General features: G+C 41.8%; 1 protein-coding gene across 1 annotated transcript in view; it reads left to right on the forward strand.

Annotated features, from left to right (window-relative positions):
• The window catches only part of DNAJC3 (DnaJ heat shock protein family (Hsp40) member C3), an 89,642-nt gene extending 75,924 nt beyond the window's left edge, over positions 1–13,718 (forward strand). Inside the window, exons 10-12 of the mRNA XM_047859385.1 lie at positions 9,970–10,102; positions 11,206–11,354; positions 13,542–13,718. Coding sequence (XP_047715341.1) covers positions 9,970–10,102; positions 11,206–11,354; positions 13,542–13,699 — 440 coding nt within the window. The 3' untranslated portion in view covers positions 13,700–13,718. The remainder of the gene's footprint in view (positions 1–9,969; positions 10,103–11,205; positions 11,355–13,541) is intronic.
• Positions 13,719–14,077: the final 359 nt, after the last annotated feature.

The raw sequence follows: 14,077 nt of genomic DNA on the forward strand, positions 1-14,077 counted from the left end.
GTCAGGAAAGACTGAGAGTGGATCATATTTGTCATGGCTGCTGCTTTTTTTTTGAGGTCATTGGCCAGATTCCCTGGCTCCTAATATATGGGGAGAAGGAAGGGAAGAGATTGGTTGTATTTAAGATCATACCTAAAGTTAGCTTTGTAAGTTGGAAGCTGCTTGTATACAGTTGACCCTTGAACAACATGGGTTTGAACTGCATGGGTTCACTTACATGTACATTTATTTTGATAAATACAGTACAGTAGCGTAAATGTATTTTTTCTTTCCTAGGATTTAAATTTTGTTCTTTAGCTTACCTTATTGTAACAATACAATGTATAATGTATATACAAAATCTGTGTTAATCCACTGTTCATGTTATGGGTGAGGCCTCCGGTCAGCACTGGCTACTATTAGTTAAGTTTTTGAGGAATCAACAACTATATGCAGATTTTCTTTTGTGTAGGGGGTCAGTGCCCTAACCCCGACATTGTTCAAGGGTCATCTGTTCTGATGATGCTAGTCATATAACTGTGGGCCCACGTAGTCAGAATCTTGAAAGCAGGTATTTTTGAACCTTCCACGTCTTGAAATAGGTGCATCTCCCTTAGCTTCACCTAAGGAGTTGGAAGCAGGTTGTTAGCCTAGAAAATGGCTTAGTCCTTTGCAAAGACAACTAGTGTAAGATGCTGTATATGTGGATTGCTTAAGTCCTTTGGTTATAAATTCATGAACTGTAAGTCTGGCCTCCATTTTTATTTACATACAGACTGCTTAGCCATAGCCCCTTCTTTTCTTTTTAAAAGTGCATGGTTTCAGGGGCGCCTGGCTGGCTCATTTGGTAGAGCCTCCAACTCTTGCTTTTAGGGTCATGAGTTTGAGCCCCATGTTGGGTATAGAGATTACTGAGAAAAATAAAAATGCATGGTTACAGGGGAGACTACGAAGCTCCCTGCTCTGTGGGGATTAGCACATTTACCAATCAGCTTAGATTTAGCACATTTGCAAATCATATATTACTGGGCAAAACATGGTACCACTTGTATCTTGGCAACACTGGGACTTCCTCTAGGAAATACCAAGGAATCCATGAGCTTAATAGGAGATGGAGAAATGGAAATATTTACAGTAGTTCAGCAGCATTATGCGGCAGAAAAAGATACGTTACAAGCTAATTTCCAAATGATCAAAAGCTTTAAGTATTGGAAAAAATATTAAGGAAAAAAATTGGGACAGACACCAGGTGTGGGAGATATAGCTGGAACAGAAGTCCAGGGGCAGGTGAATGATGGGGTCCTTTGCTTTTCCAGTGGTGACAGGCACATCTGACTGGACAGAGGGGAAGTTTGGATAGGGGGAAGAAAGACATTTGATAGGTTTTTGTGTGACCTCAAATATTGAAGTGACTTCTTTAAGAGAAATAAAAACAAACCCAAGTATTTATCATGTTACAATAGAGACAGACTAAGTACATGGAACAAGGCCTATATTTATGTCTGTCTACTCCAGGGCTTAAATACAGTTGGTGAGATCTCCTGACTATTGATAGAGAAATTATAGTGCAGGATTTAGAATTTCATAGTCTGACAAACTGAAATTCTCTCTTTGTATTTTACTGTTGACACTATCTCTTTTCCAAGTGAAAAATTCAACACCTATGTATACAGCACATTGATATATAGCTTCAGTTAGTGTGCAGGCCATGTTATGTCCATGTTATAGACTTCCTAGAGGAAGTCCCAATGTACAGAATTAAACCTCTACACTATTTAAATCAGCCTAAGATGTAATGGTTGAGCTTGCCCTCAGTCTAATGTTGGAATGCAGTCTACTGTAGGAAGTAGTTACATGCATGGAGTTTGACTTTAATAATATCAGAAATAGCTCACTGTTTTCTTACATGATGAGGCTATAAGAGTTCTTGGATAAGGTCGTTGTCTTAAGAATGAATATGTAGAAAACAAGGTGGTAGAAAATTTATGATTTCCATTGTCTTTATTAGGACAGTCTCAGAGCAGGGAAACATTCCCCCTTACATGCGATTATGAGAAATTTCAAATACAGAAAGAAGTAGAAAGAATTTTACAGTAAGCACTCATGTCCTCACTATCTAGATTCTGAAGTTAATATTTTATTATGTTTTGTCATATTTAATCTGCCTATCCCTCTATTTTTCTGTCAGTTCATCTTTTTTAGATGCATTTCAAAACAATGTAGACTTTACTTTTCCCCAAATACTTCAACTGGCATATCATTAACTAGAATTTGTTTACTGTTTTCCTTTTTATTCCTTATTGAGGGAGAGTAGTTTTAGATACAATGAAATGCACAAATCTTAGGGATACCAATCCTGAGTTCTGATACCCATGTCATCTATTAAAAAGAAAATTATTTGTGACACTTGTTAAAGACCTTAAGGAAGGCTTTATTCTTGTGAAGGGGAGTGGCTAATCTCCATAGGTGTAGGGACCACTACTGCAGTGTGGGGTCTTGCAGTGAGGGGGAGACTGGGTTCAACTCTGACACCAACAAGGACAAGTGGGGATTTATAACCAAGGAGCATCGTGGGGGTCACTGGATGGAAAATTACCAAGAGGAAACATCATGGAAAGGGGGGATTCTTGCTAGATGGACTCAACTGGATTCTTGCTGATGGCAGGCCAGGGTAGGGAATGAGAAAATTGATCAGATACAAATTCAAATTTGGTCAGATACCAAAATCAGGGAGATGTTAGGTAAACTGACTTAGCAGGATTCTTGCTCAAACTGGATTCTATAACAACCAAGAGGAAAACCCAAGGTCAGGCCCTTAGAAAGAGGTCTCAGAGGAGCCTGACTAAAATTTTGGTTAAAGAGAGTGTCAAACGCAAACTCCTATCAAGATGCAGAACATTACATTTTCTTCTTGTCCCTTACCAATCAGTCCCGATCCACTGCTCAGGCAGCCCTTGTCCTGATTTTCCTCATTTAGTTTTTCCAATTCTAGATCTTCATATTAATAGAACCATATCGTATGCCCTCTTTTTTTTAATGTTTATTTTTGAGAGAGTGTGCATGAGCGCAAGCGGGCAGAGAGGGAGACACAGAATCTGAAGCAGGCTCCAGGCTCTGAGCTGTCAGCACAGAGCCTGACATGGGGCTTGAATTTACAAACCATGAGATCATGACCTGAGTAGAAGTCAGATGCTTAACCCACTGAGCCACCTAGGCGCCCCTCTTTAACTTCTAATACTGATAGTTTTGTAATTCTTTTTTTCCTTCTTAATATAGCTTGAGTTTGGCCAAATTTATTGGTCTTTTAAAGGCAACAACTTTAGGGATTTATTAATGTTTTCTATGATTTTCCTTTATTTCATTGATTTCTTCTTTGTTTCCTTCCTTTGACTTATTTTGGGTTTACTTTGTGCTTTTCTGGCTTTTTGTGGTTGAATTGCCACTGATTTTAGGTCTCTCTCTCTCTCTCTTTTTTCCTTCAGTATAAGCATTTAAATTTTTAATGTTTTTATTTATTTTTGAGACAGAGAGAGAGATAGCGCACGAGTAGGGGAGGAGCAGAAAGAGAGGGAGACACAGAATCCAAAGCAGGCTCCAGGCTCTGAGCTGTCAGCACAGAGCCTGACGTGGGGCTCAAACTCACGGACTGTGAGATCATGGCCTGAGCCAAAGTTGGATGCCCAACTGACTGAGCCACCCAGGCGCCCTTCAATATAAGCATTTAAAGCTGTACGTCTCATATTTTGTTTTCATTATCATTTGGTTTGAAATGTATTCTAATTCCCTTCTTTTTTGACACATGGATTATTTGGATTTTTTTTTAATTTTGAAATGTTTGGTGGTATCTTATTAATTTTATGTGGTCACTGTACATACTTCATGTGATTTCCTTCCTTTTAAATTTATGTAGACCTGTCTTTTAGTCCAGTGTGGTGTCTGTTTTTGCTGACTGTTCTGTGTGAACTTGAAAATAATGTGTATCTGCAGTTGTTGCGTGTAATGTTTATGTTAGTTTTCCCATCAATTGCTGAGAGAGGAGAGTTTTCAAGATCTTTAATTACCTGTTGTGAAGGTTGCAAACTTTCCTATCTTTCCCTTTAATATTGTCCATTTTTCCTTTAAGCACTTTGAAGGTCTGCTATTAGCAACACACGCATCTGTGACTGCTAAATTCTGCTCGTGAACACCGCTTCCTGTCTCATATCCCCTCCTACCAAGTCCAGAAAGGAGTATTTCAGTATTCTCAAAAAACTCAGAGGAAGAATTATTTTTTACCCCAGATTTTTATATATAGCAAACTATCAGTTAAGGTAGTTTTTTGTAATTATTTGGAAATTTTCCTTTTCAGTTCCATATCTCTGTGGAAAGCCTGTGGCTTTATTTCTCTGTGAAAATTGTTCTGTTTAGTTTTTCTTTTAGGATCAGTTTGTGTTACTCATTTGAGTTTTCAAATTTAGCAAAGTAGTAGTCTCATTATTTTAATTTCTTCTATCTTATTTGTCACTTATTTCTTATTTTTGGTTTTGATCCTGCTTTCTTTTCCTGATTAGGTTAGAGATATGTATTGATTTTTGCCAAGAACTAAGCCTTTTGACTTACCAGTTCTTTTTCTTCTTCATCCCTCCTTTGGTTGTGGTATCTCTAGCTTTCTCCTTGGTAAGTTCATCCTCGAGGGGTTCCTAGGAAAATTTATTTTCTCATTTCTTTTACATTTGTATCTTTATTCTTAAAAGGATGGTTTGGTTAGATAAGAAAATCCTTTGCTCACACTTTTTCTGTATCTTGAAGTTATTGTTCCATTGTCCCCTGGCACAGAATATTGCTCTGGAAAATCTGGGGCCAGGTTCAAAGAGCCCTCATCTTTCAAATGCATAATTAGACTAGCCAGCATAGGTCTTCCTCTTTACTGTTACCATCCAGTTTGCCCTGACACCTAGTGTGCCCTTTCCTGAAATAACAAATGAATTTACAGATTGAAAATGTCTTAAATTTAATCTGGGGGCGCCTGGGTGGTTCAGTTGGTTAGGTGACCGACTTCAGCTCAGGTTATGATCTCGCAGTTTGTGAGTTCAAGCCCCGCGTTGGGCTCTGTGCTGACAGCTCAGAGCTTGGAGCCTGCTTCGGATTCTGTGTCTCCCCCTCTCTCTATCCCTCCCCTGCTCACACTCTGTGTCTCTCTGTCTCTCAATAATAAATAAACTTTAAAATATTTTTAAAATATTTGAATTGTTTTGTTCTACTGGTTTGGTTTTCTCCTTCTGAGATCTAATTATGTGTAGGTTGTATTCCCTTTGCTTGTCGGGTATAGCTGCTGTTTTTTCTCTAGTCTTCTTAAACTCTTTATTTCCATTTCATTTTGTTAGATCCTTATTTTTTTCCATATGATGCTGCTTCCCGTGCCCCTTCTCATTTCATCTGTAATTCTACGATAGTTGTGATCTTCTTGAGTATTGACTACTCACATTTTTGTCTCCTCTTTGTCTCACTCTTTCTTTGCTGAGTTCTTATTCTGCTTTGTGATTACCCTTACAAGAGGGGATTGGATAAGTTCTAAAAATTCATGGCATGTTTGCTCAGAATTCTCATGTGTTCGGCTACTGTTCTGATGTGTGTTCATCAGGTAAGTCTTGGTGCTCTTTTCCTGTCTCTATTTAAAAGCTGTCCTTGAATTGATGCTATACCATTTTCTTAAAAATCTATTTTGAGAGAGAGAGAGAGAGCGAGCGCATGAGCAGGGGAGGGGCAGAGAGAGAGAGAGGATCCCAAGCAGGCTCCAAGCTATCAGCATGGAGCCCGACATGGGGCTCAAACCTAGGAAGTGTGAGACCATGACCTGAGCTGAAACCAAGAGTCAGGCACTTAACTGACTGAGCCACCCAGGTGCCCCGATGCTGTACCATTAAAATGAATTATCCTGCCCTAGCTATTTGTGGGCAAGTCCTTTGGGGTGTGTGTGTATATAAGGGAGTGCTGGGGACAGGGCAGCCTTCTGTACTTAGCAATTGCAGTCCTCTCTGCTTCACTGTTTCCACAGACATTCTGCCTCCTGCTAAAATGGCCTTTCTACATACCTCTGCCCTCTCTGCTTCTCTGAACCAAACCATGTCCAGGTCATCAGCTGCCAGCCCTGCTGCCCCTCTGCCCACTTCCTTTGCTACCAAAGGGGTATATCTTTTACACTTGAGGGTGAGCCCTCACCTTCAGAGAGCACATAGTTGCTGGGGTTTTCTGAGATGTGCTGCTCAGGGCTATTTTCTCTTCTCATATTCTCTTTTTTCTGTCTTTTCCTGAGTAAGGTCTTTGCTTTATCTCCACTCTGTCTGGCTTTGGATTTCACGGTTCTCATAATATGCAAAGGATATAGGTTGTCACTTTAGGGTGAGCCCATACTCCTAGAAAGTTTTTGTTTTTGTTTTTGGGCTTTCTCACTATTGCTTCCCCCTCTCATCTTGGATTCATGGCTGATATTAGCTAATTTTAGCAGGCCTTGTACACTTTGATTGTTTTGCATGATATCCTGGAGGAGATGGTTGGTGTCCATGGACATATTTATATTGGGGTCTGATGTTCTCTTTTAGAGGCTCTCTAGGTCCCTGTACTGAGAATAGACTTTTAGGGGGATAAGGGTGGAAGCCGGAAACAGCTGTTCAGGTGTATTAACGGTGGACTGCATATGTCACATTGGTCATTGGGGAAATGGTGAGAAGCAGGTAAATTCTGGACATAGTTTTTGGGATTTGCTAGTGGACTGAAGGACTGAAAGAGGCAGTCTTTTGCAGCTGTGCACATCTGTCTTTGAAATGCTGCTTCTGCACTGGGGAGCTTAAAGCAGGCTTTAAGTGGGTGGGACTGTTCGCAGGGAGACTTCCCCTGTGGCGCTTGCCATCTGGCCCAGTTGCCAAAATGAACAGGAAATTAATCATTTTACTTATTGGGTGGAGTTCTTGTCCTTGTTTAGTCCAGGTCTGTTGTAGAGATCTGGAGTGTCCGTGGGCTTGGTTCTGCCACTCTTCCTGGTTCCCACAGCCACATCGGGGGCTGCGCCACGTGCTCATCTTCTGTTCGGTTCCGAGACTGATTCTTGGGCCCTGGTGGGGCGAATGCAGCAGTGGCGGCTGCACACTCACAGGGAGAGCCCGCCCAGACATCCCTCAGTTCTCTCCTGAGCTGTTCTGGTGGTTGCGTAAGCTGCCCCTGCTTGCTGAATGCTGAACTGAGGATCCTTGGCCAAACGCAATGGCTCCCACATCTGCGAGGGCCTCTGCTTGCACTGGGGTTCTCTACACGTAGGAATCAAATGGGATCATGGTAATAATGAATAAACCTTTCTTTCAGAAATTTCCAAAAGTTTCTGGTCTGCTGCTGTTTTTGGTGCTGCCATGATTCTATTATTTTTGTGTGTGTCATTTCTGTGGAAGAGTGGGATGGAAGGGATGTGCCCTCCTCTGTCTGCCAGCTTGGTCTAGTTTGCTTTGTTCCCTAGGAATCGACTGGGGGGACTGGCAGAAAAAGGATTTGGGAAGATTTTTTAGATTCAGAGGATAGAAAATGAGTTGGCTGATATGTAATAGATGGTTTATTCAGGGCCTGAATATTTCTGGCTTATTCTGCTTTTCACGGATGCTTAATGACAGTATGGGATAAACATAATTGGGTGTTACTTTTATTTTTTTGAAGATTCCTCCTTAGAGTGTGGAATCGGAGTAAATATAATGTCCATGGGAAGTTTTAACATCACCTATAGTAAGTTTCTAATTAAATTACCTACCTGTAATCATGTGAATGTAGGAAACAACCTATATAATTTTATATTTTTTCTGTATGGGGAAAAATGTGCCTACCTTAAGTTTTAATAAAAGATAGAAGACTGCTTCGAAGGAGACAGTCTGAACATTTAAGAATTAAAACATGTTTAAAATGTAGAGTTTGCATTAATAGCAAAATGGCATATATTGAAACATTTTGTATTAAATTCCTTCAAAGTACATTTCCTTACTAGATTGTGGCATCAAGTGCTATGGGTATTAATTGTAAAGTTAACCCTCACTACTATTTATGATGGTTTTGTGTACTAAATTGGAAAGGTATTTTATGTTGTCATTGTGGATTGGGTGACTGTAATAATGTTTCATATTAATACGCAATAATGCACTGAGGTAGGAATTAGGATAAAAATTTAAACATACCCCCGACGGGCCAAAGGTAGCATGGGTGCATTTTCTATGGAGTGCAGGCTTATGACAGTAACTGTCCCTTATGCAGGGGATACCTTCCAAGTCCCCCAGTGTATGCCCAAAACTGCAGATAGTACTGAACCCTATATATACTGTTTTTTCCTATACATACATATCCATGATCAAGTTTCACTTATTAATTAGGCACAGTGATAATAAACAATAACAATACAACAGTATTAATGAATAATAAAACGGAATAATTATAACAAAATACTGTCATAAAAGTTATGTAAATGTGGTCTCTAGAAATACCTCATTGTCCTGTACTCACCCTTGTTCCTGTGATGATATGAGATGATGAAATGCCTGCAGGATGAGTCGAAGTGAGGTGAATGACATAGGCATTGTTGTGACAGGGCATTAGGCTGCTCTTGGCCTTCCAGCACTATGTCAGAAGGAAGGATGATCGGCCTTCCTACTCCCTTCCAGGATCAGCTGTTGCCAAGACCAATGCTCAGGCATGTCATCAAGAGAGAGGTCTTTTCCCACAGCGCATTGCACTTCCATAAAAACTAGAATTTGCATTCAGCAGTCCATTATTTGAGATGTCTGTCCAGGGAGAACAATAAGGAAGACTTGTATTGGAGCTTCTCAAGACCGCTCCTAGATTTGATGATTGGGTAGGAGGACACATGAGACTCAGCATACAGTTGTACTCAGGCTAAGATTTAACCTAGTGAAAGGATACAAAGTAGTATCAGCAAAGAGAAAAGGCATATGGTGCAAATTCCAGAGGAAACCAGGTAGAGGATTCCAAGAGTCTTTCTCTGTGAAATTGTAGGACAAGCTAATTCCTCAAGACGTGTGAAGTGTTGCCTACTGGGGAAGTTTGGTAGAGCCACCACCCAGGGTGTTTATTTGAGGCTGGTCAGGTAGGCACCTTCTGCCCACCCCCTACCCAAATTCCAGACTCCCAGAAGGCAAGAAGATGTTTAGCATAAACCACATTGTTTGTACAGACATTTAGGCACGGTGAGCCATTCTTACCAGGGAGTGGTGGGAACACTCCTGGAGCCCGTCTTTCGAGAGGTCAGCCAGGACCAGCCTTACCAGCAGGCCCTTCTAAGGATAACAGTTTCAAGCTGGCTATGTTGGCTCTTTTCTGGGTGACTTAGATATCCAGATGCCTTGTGTTCTAGATATTAAAGTATTTGAAAATGAGATAAAAGACATAATGTGGTTTGTTATCAGACTTCCCATACTGGGACAGTCAGTGTGTGTTGTTTTGCTTTGATTCATACTTTAAAAAACATCAGGTTTGTAACAGCTCCTGTTGAAACTCCTGGGTGACACAGACATTCTGGTTGCTGATGGTTCCTCTTGGGCTCCCTTTATAAGCCTCTGATTCTTCTGAACTGTGGACCCATTGCTGACTGTGCAGATTTTCTTTGCCATGGTCTTATTTTCCTTTGTAACAATCACTTCAATCTTAGTGATGGTTAAGACTGCTTTGTATAAAGTATGGGCATTAAAATACCTCAAAGATGTGGTGAAGGTAATGTGGGAGGGTGGGCAAGTAAACAAATAGCAGTGATTGAGTGGGAGTAAAAAGCTACCTAAATTCAGCCTTAATTATGCTATGCCTTTCATAAGTTTGCTAACAAAATCATTACTATAACTTCTTAGGCTCTTAAGCAGTAATTGCACGAGAGTAAAGGGTCGGGATAGTGACTTTAGTATCAATCTTACCAGATAAGTAGAGGTTACAAATTGCATTACCTTTAACAGCATTATCTTAAACATAATTTGACAGCTATTCAGGATTATGAAACTGCTCAGGAACACAATGAAAATGATCAGCAGATTCGGGAAGGTCTAGAGAAGGCACAGAGGCTACTGAAACAGTCACAGAAACGAGATTATTATAAAATTTTGGGAGTAAAAAGGTGAGTTATTAATTTAAAGTTTACATAAATCAACTGTTTTAAAGCTTATCATTGCTCTTCCTTTTTTCTCTGATTCATTGGTTTCTTTTTTTTTTTTTTTTTTTTTATAAAATTTTTTTTTTTCAACGTTTATTTATTTTTGGGACAAAGAGAGACAGAGCATGAATGTGGGAGGGGCAGAGAGAGAGGGAGACACAGAATCGGAAACAGGCTCCAGGCTCTGAGCCATCAGCCCAGAGCCTGACGCGGGGCTCGAACTCACGGACCGCGAGATCGTGACCTGGCTGAAGTCGGACGCCCAACCGACTGCGCCACCCAGGCGCCCCGGATTCATTGGTTTCTTTATGTAATTTCAGTCATGGATTAAACCTAACCATCTTTAACATAGTGAAGCTATTTTGTTACAGGCAGATTTCTTTGATAGCAACTAGTACTGCAGTGATAGGGAATTAGTAGTTGGTAACAAAGGTATGACACTGTAGCATGAATAGATCCTGCCCTAGATCATTTAGGAAGGGTAAGGAGGTAGGAGTGAGCTTTCTTTTGTGAGGACAGGAGGGAGAGAGGGGGAAAGAAAACTCTAGGCCTAAAAATAAAGTGGCACTTTTGAGAAATAACTTACACGCCCTGAGATCTACAAAAGCTGGGTAATGTCAGACCCACTTTCCCTGAAGAAGGAACCATCAATCTTTTATCAAAAGTTGAACCTTTGTTAAGTAAGCTAACCAGATGCAAAATAGAAAGTGGGTTTCAGACTCAGAGTATCTCTTTTAATGCCAAGATTTGTATCATGGTAGGCTGGAAATTCAGAAAGTTTAAAAACACATCTGTGTGATTTTTTTTTTTAAAGGGAACATTGCAAAGATCAAAAGTAATTTCTCCCCAGTGAGATTCTGATCTTAGGGAACAAGTATCTGAGGAAGCCTGACCAGCTTTAATGATCATCCAGTCTGGATATTTAATGTTCAGCCTGTGACACCATGGGCACGATTAGAAGAACCAGGTTGCTAACTTGCCGGCGGGATCATAACTGTCTTTTAGTTTTTTGTGGCTGTGTGTTGGGCACTGCTTAACTAATGATTATTTATTTTCATACTTCTCAGAAACGCCAAAAAGCAAGAAATCATTAAAGCATACCGAAAATTAGCATTGCAGTGGCACCCAGATAACTTCCAGAATGAAGAAGAAAAGAAAAAAGCTGAGAAAAAGTTCATTGACATAGCGGCTGCTAAAGAGGTCCTCTCTGACCCAGGTATTGTTTGTCCTTAGCATTTTCTGTTCTTCTGAAATGGCTGAGTCTGCGATGCGCAGACTTCTAGCTCCGTTCCTTTGCTGACTTGGAGACAGGGTCACACAGGGGGGACAGGCGGGCTGCTCAGGGCCACCCCGTAGGAGCTGGGGACCACTGGGTCCCCCGCCTTGCAGTTTCAGAAGTCCAGATGTCATGCCTGCCCCCGTCAGACTCAGGGCCCTTCTGTCTGGCTCAGTGGAAAGACCAACAAGCCTGGAATCAGAAGGCCTGATTTGACTCTTCGCTCTACTGCCAAAGTTCTTAGAGCTTTTTGAGCCTCAGATTTTACACCAGTGAGGGGGATGTCTTAGGTTTTTTCCACCTTCCCGGATCACTGATGAATTCTTTATACCAAACTTCTAGGAGCTCGATTAGGAACCCAGAATGCCTTGGGTGGGGAGGGGGGGTGGGCAGTGAGGGTGGGAGGTGTATACCTAGCCCAGGAACCTTGTCCTGAATCAAATGTTCATTAGATTTACTGGTTGCTGGAATGTTTTTATCATATGCTAAAATGGCCTGGAAAACGAGAGAGAAAATGAAGAAATTAGGTAATACTGAACAATGCTTAGACATTTCCAGAGGGAATTTAATGTTAAGCTAATACCTATTGCTTTTTTGTGCCTTTCCATGTCAGTAGGAGTAGAAGCTATGACTTGAGCTAGACAAATTCATCAAAAATAGAAGGGACTCAAGATTTATGCCCATTTGGCAATTTTTTTTTTAAAATTTTTAAAGTGTATTTATTTTGAAAAGAGAGAGAGGGAGAGAGAGAGAGAATCCAAGCAGGCCCCACACTGTCAGCACAGAATCTGACATGGGGCTCGAACCTACATGACCTGGGCTGAAGTTGGACACTTAACCGACTACGCCAACCAGGTGCCCTCCTTGGCAAATCTTTTTTGAACATCTGTTCCTGCTATGGAATCGAAGCTCTCTGGCCCTCTATTTGCATTTATAATCCTGTAAGGGAGGTGGAAATGGAGTTAATGAGCACAGCAGGATAGTCTATCTTTTCACTCAGCAAACGAGTGCCAGCAACATTCTCAAATGGTCTGTCTTCAGCTGGCACAGTGGACAGGTGGGGGGGCCACAATGGACTGGGAGCTGGGAATCTTCGGTGGGAGGTGGGGGGGGGGGTGGTGGGCATATGGGGAGACAACCCTGCAGCTGAGCACTAAGGATGGCAGGGAGCCAACCAATGGAGTTGGGGCCGATAGTCACAAAGTACCTACAAATGCAGTTCTTTTCTTGATGCTTAGGAGTTCTTTTGGTTCTGTTCCTTTTTCTTAGCCCCTGTTCTTATTTTTTTTTTTTAATTTTTTTTTTTCACCGTTTATTTATTTTTGGGACAGAGAGAGATAGAGCATGAATGGGGGAGGGGCAGAGAGAGAGGGAGACACAGAATCGGAAACAGGCTCCAGGCTCCGAGCCGTCAGCCCAGAGCCCGACGCGGGGCTCGAACTCACGGACCGCGAGATCGTGACCTGGCTGAAGTCTGACGCTTAACCGACTGCACCACCCAGGCGCCCCGCCCCTGTTCTTATTTTAGGGATGAATAGTTTTTTCTAGTCTGAGTGTAGTCACTTGCTCTCCTGCCACCTGCAGGATTCCTTTCTCCCGTTTGCCTGCATTGGCCTCTGTCTCGTCAGAGACCCTCCTCGGGACTGAGAGGTACAGCAGTGAGGGCAGCCTCCTGTGCTGCACAGCAGGGAACCTTAAGTCCAAACAGAACCAAGAGTGAGGCGTGGAAAGTTGTTGAGACTGTGTTACTGGGGTGAGGACGGTGACGTGGCTCTTTGTTCATAGGGGTGTGATTTTTGGAGGTCTCTTTCTTTGCAATTATTTTTTTCCAGAGAATTTCCTTGGGTAGCTTCTTGTGAGGAGAGAACATTCAGGGGGCCTGAATTTCAAGGAATACCCATTTCCAGCCCTGAACCTCAACCCTTTTTCTGTGACCGGTATTTCTTCTCTAGGCTGTTTCTCCTGAGACCAAACCTGTGAGCTGGGCAGGAATGGGGGAGCCGGGATCTGTGTGTCAGGCATGACTGATTTGATAAGAGAGAAGCCAGAAATCCTGTGATGCTCCCTTCCCCCTCCCCAGGCCTTAGTTAATACCTGGGTCTTCATTTTCTGGTTTCTTTCTTGTAGAAATGAGGAAGAAATTTGATGATGGAGAAGATCCCCTGGACGCAGAGAGCCAACAAGGAGGTGGAGGCAACCCTTTCCACAGAAGCTGGAACTCATGGCAGGGGTTTAACCCCTTCAGCTCAGGCGGACCTTTTAGATTTAAATTCCACTTCAATTAAACCAGCTGTTTTTCTGCTCTTCTTCCTTAATTTTTTTAAAGATTAAAAAGAAAGAAACCTTGTCCCGGGATCCTAATGGAAAAAAAAAAAAAAAGAAAAAATTCAAATCTCTTAGTTTGTCCATGACCAAAGAGTTGTTTTAATAGGAAAAATCCGTTCTTACCCATTTTAGACTGGAGGTTGATGGGTCTGAGAAGGCAGAGAGGCGAAGACTCGTTCTATTTCTGACAGAGCAGCTCATGTAAATGTTTGAGCCTCTGGAAGAGGGTCTGAGGGAGGTGTGCCTGTGCAAGCGCTCACATAGTTTTCTCACCAGAGCGGTAGACATTCTTCTTCACAGCCTCGCATAGCCCATCAGTGCCTGCACGAGGACGGGGA

Source organism: Prionailurus viverrinus, chromosome A1 (genome assembly GCF_022837055.1).
Source record: "Prionailurus viverrinus isolate Anna chromosome A1, UM_Priviv_1.0, whole genome shotgun sequence".
Lineage (NCBI taxonomy): Eukaryota > Metazoa > Chordata > Mammalia > Carnivora > Felidae > Prionailurus > Prionailurus viverrinus.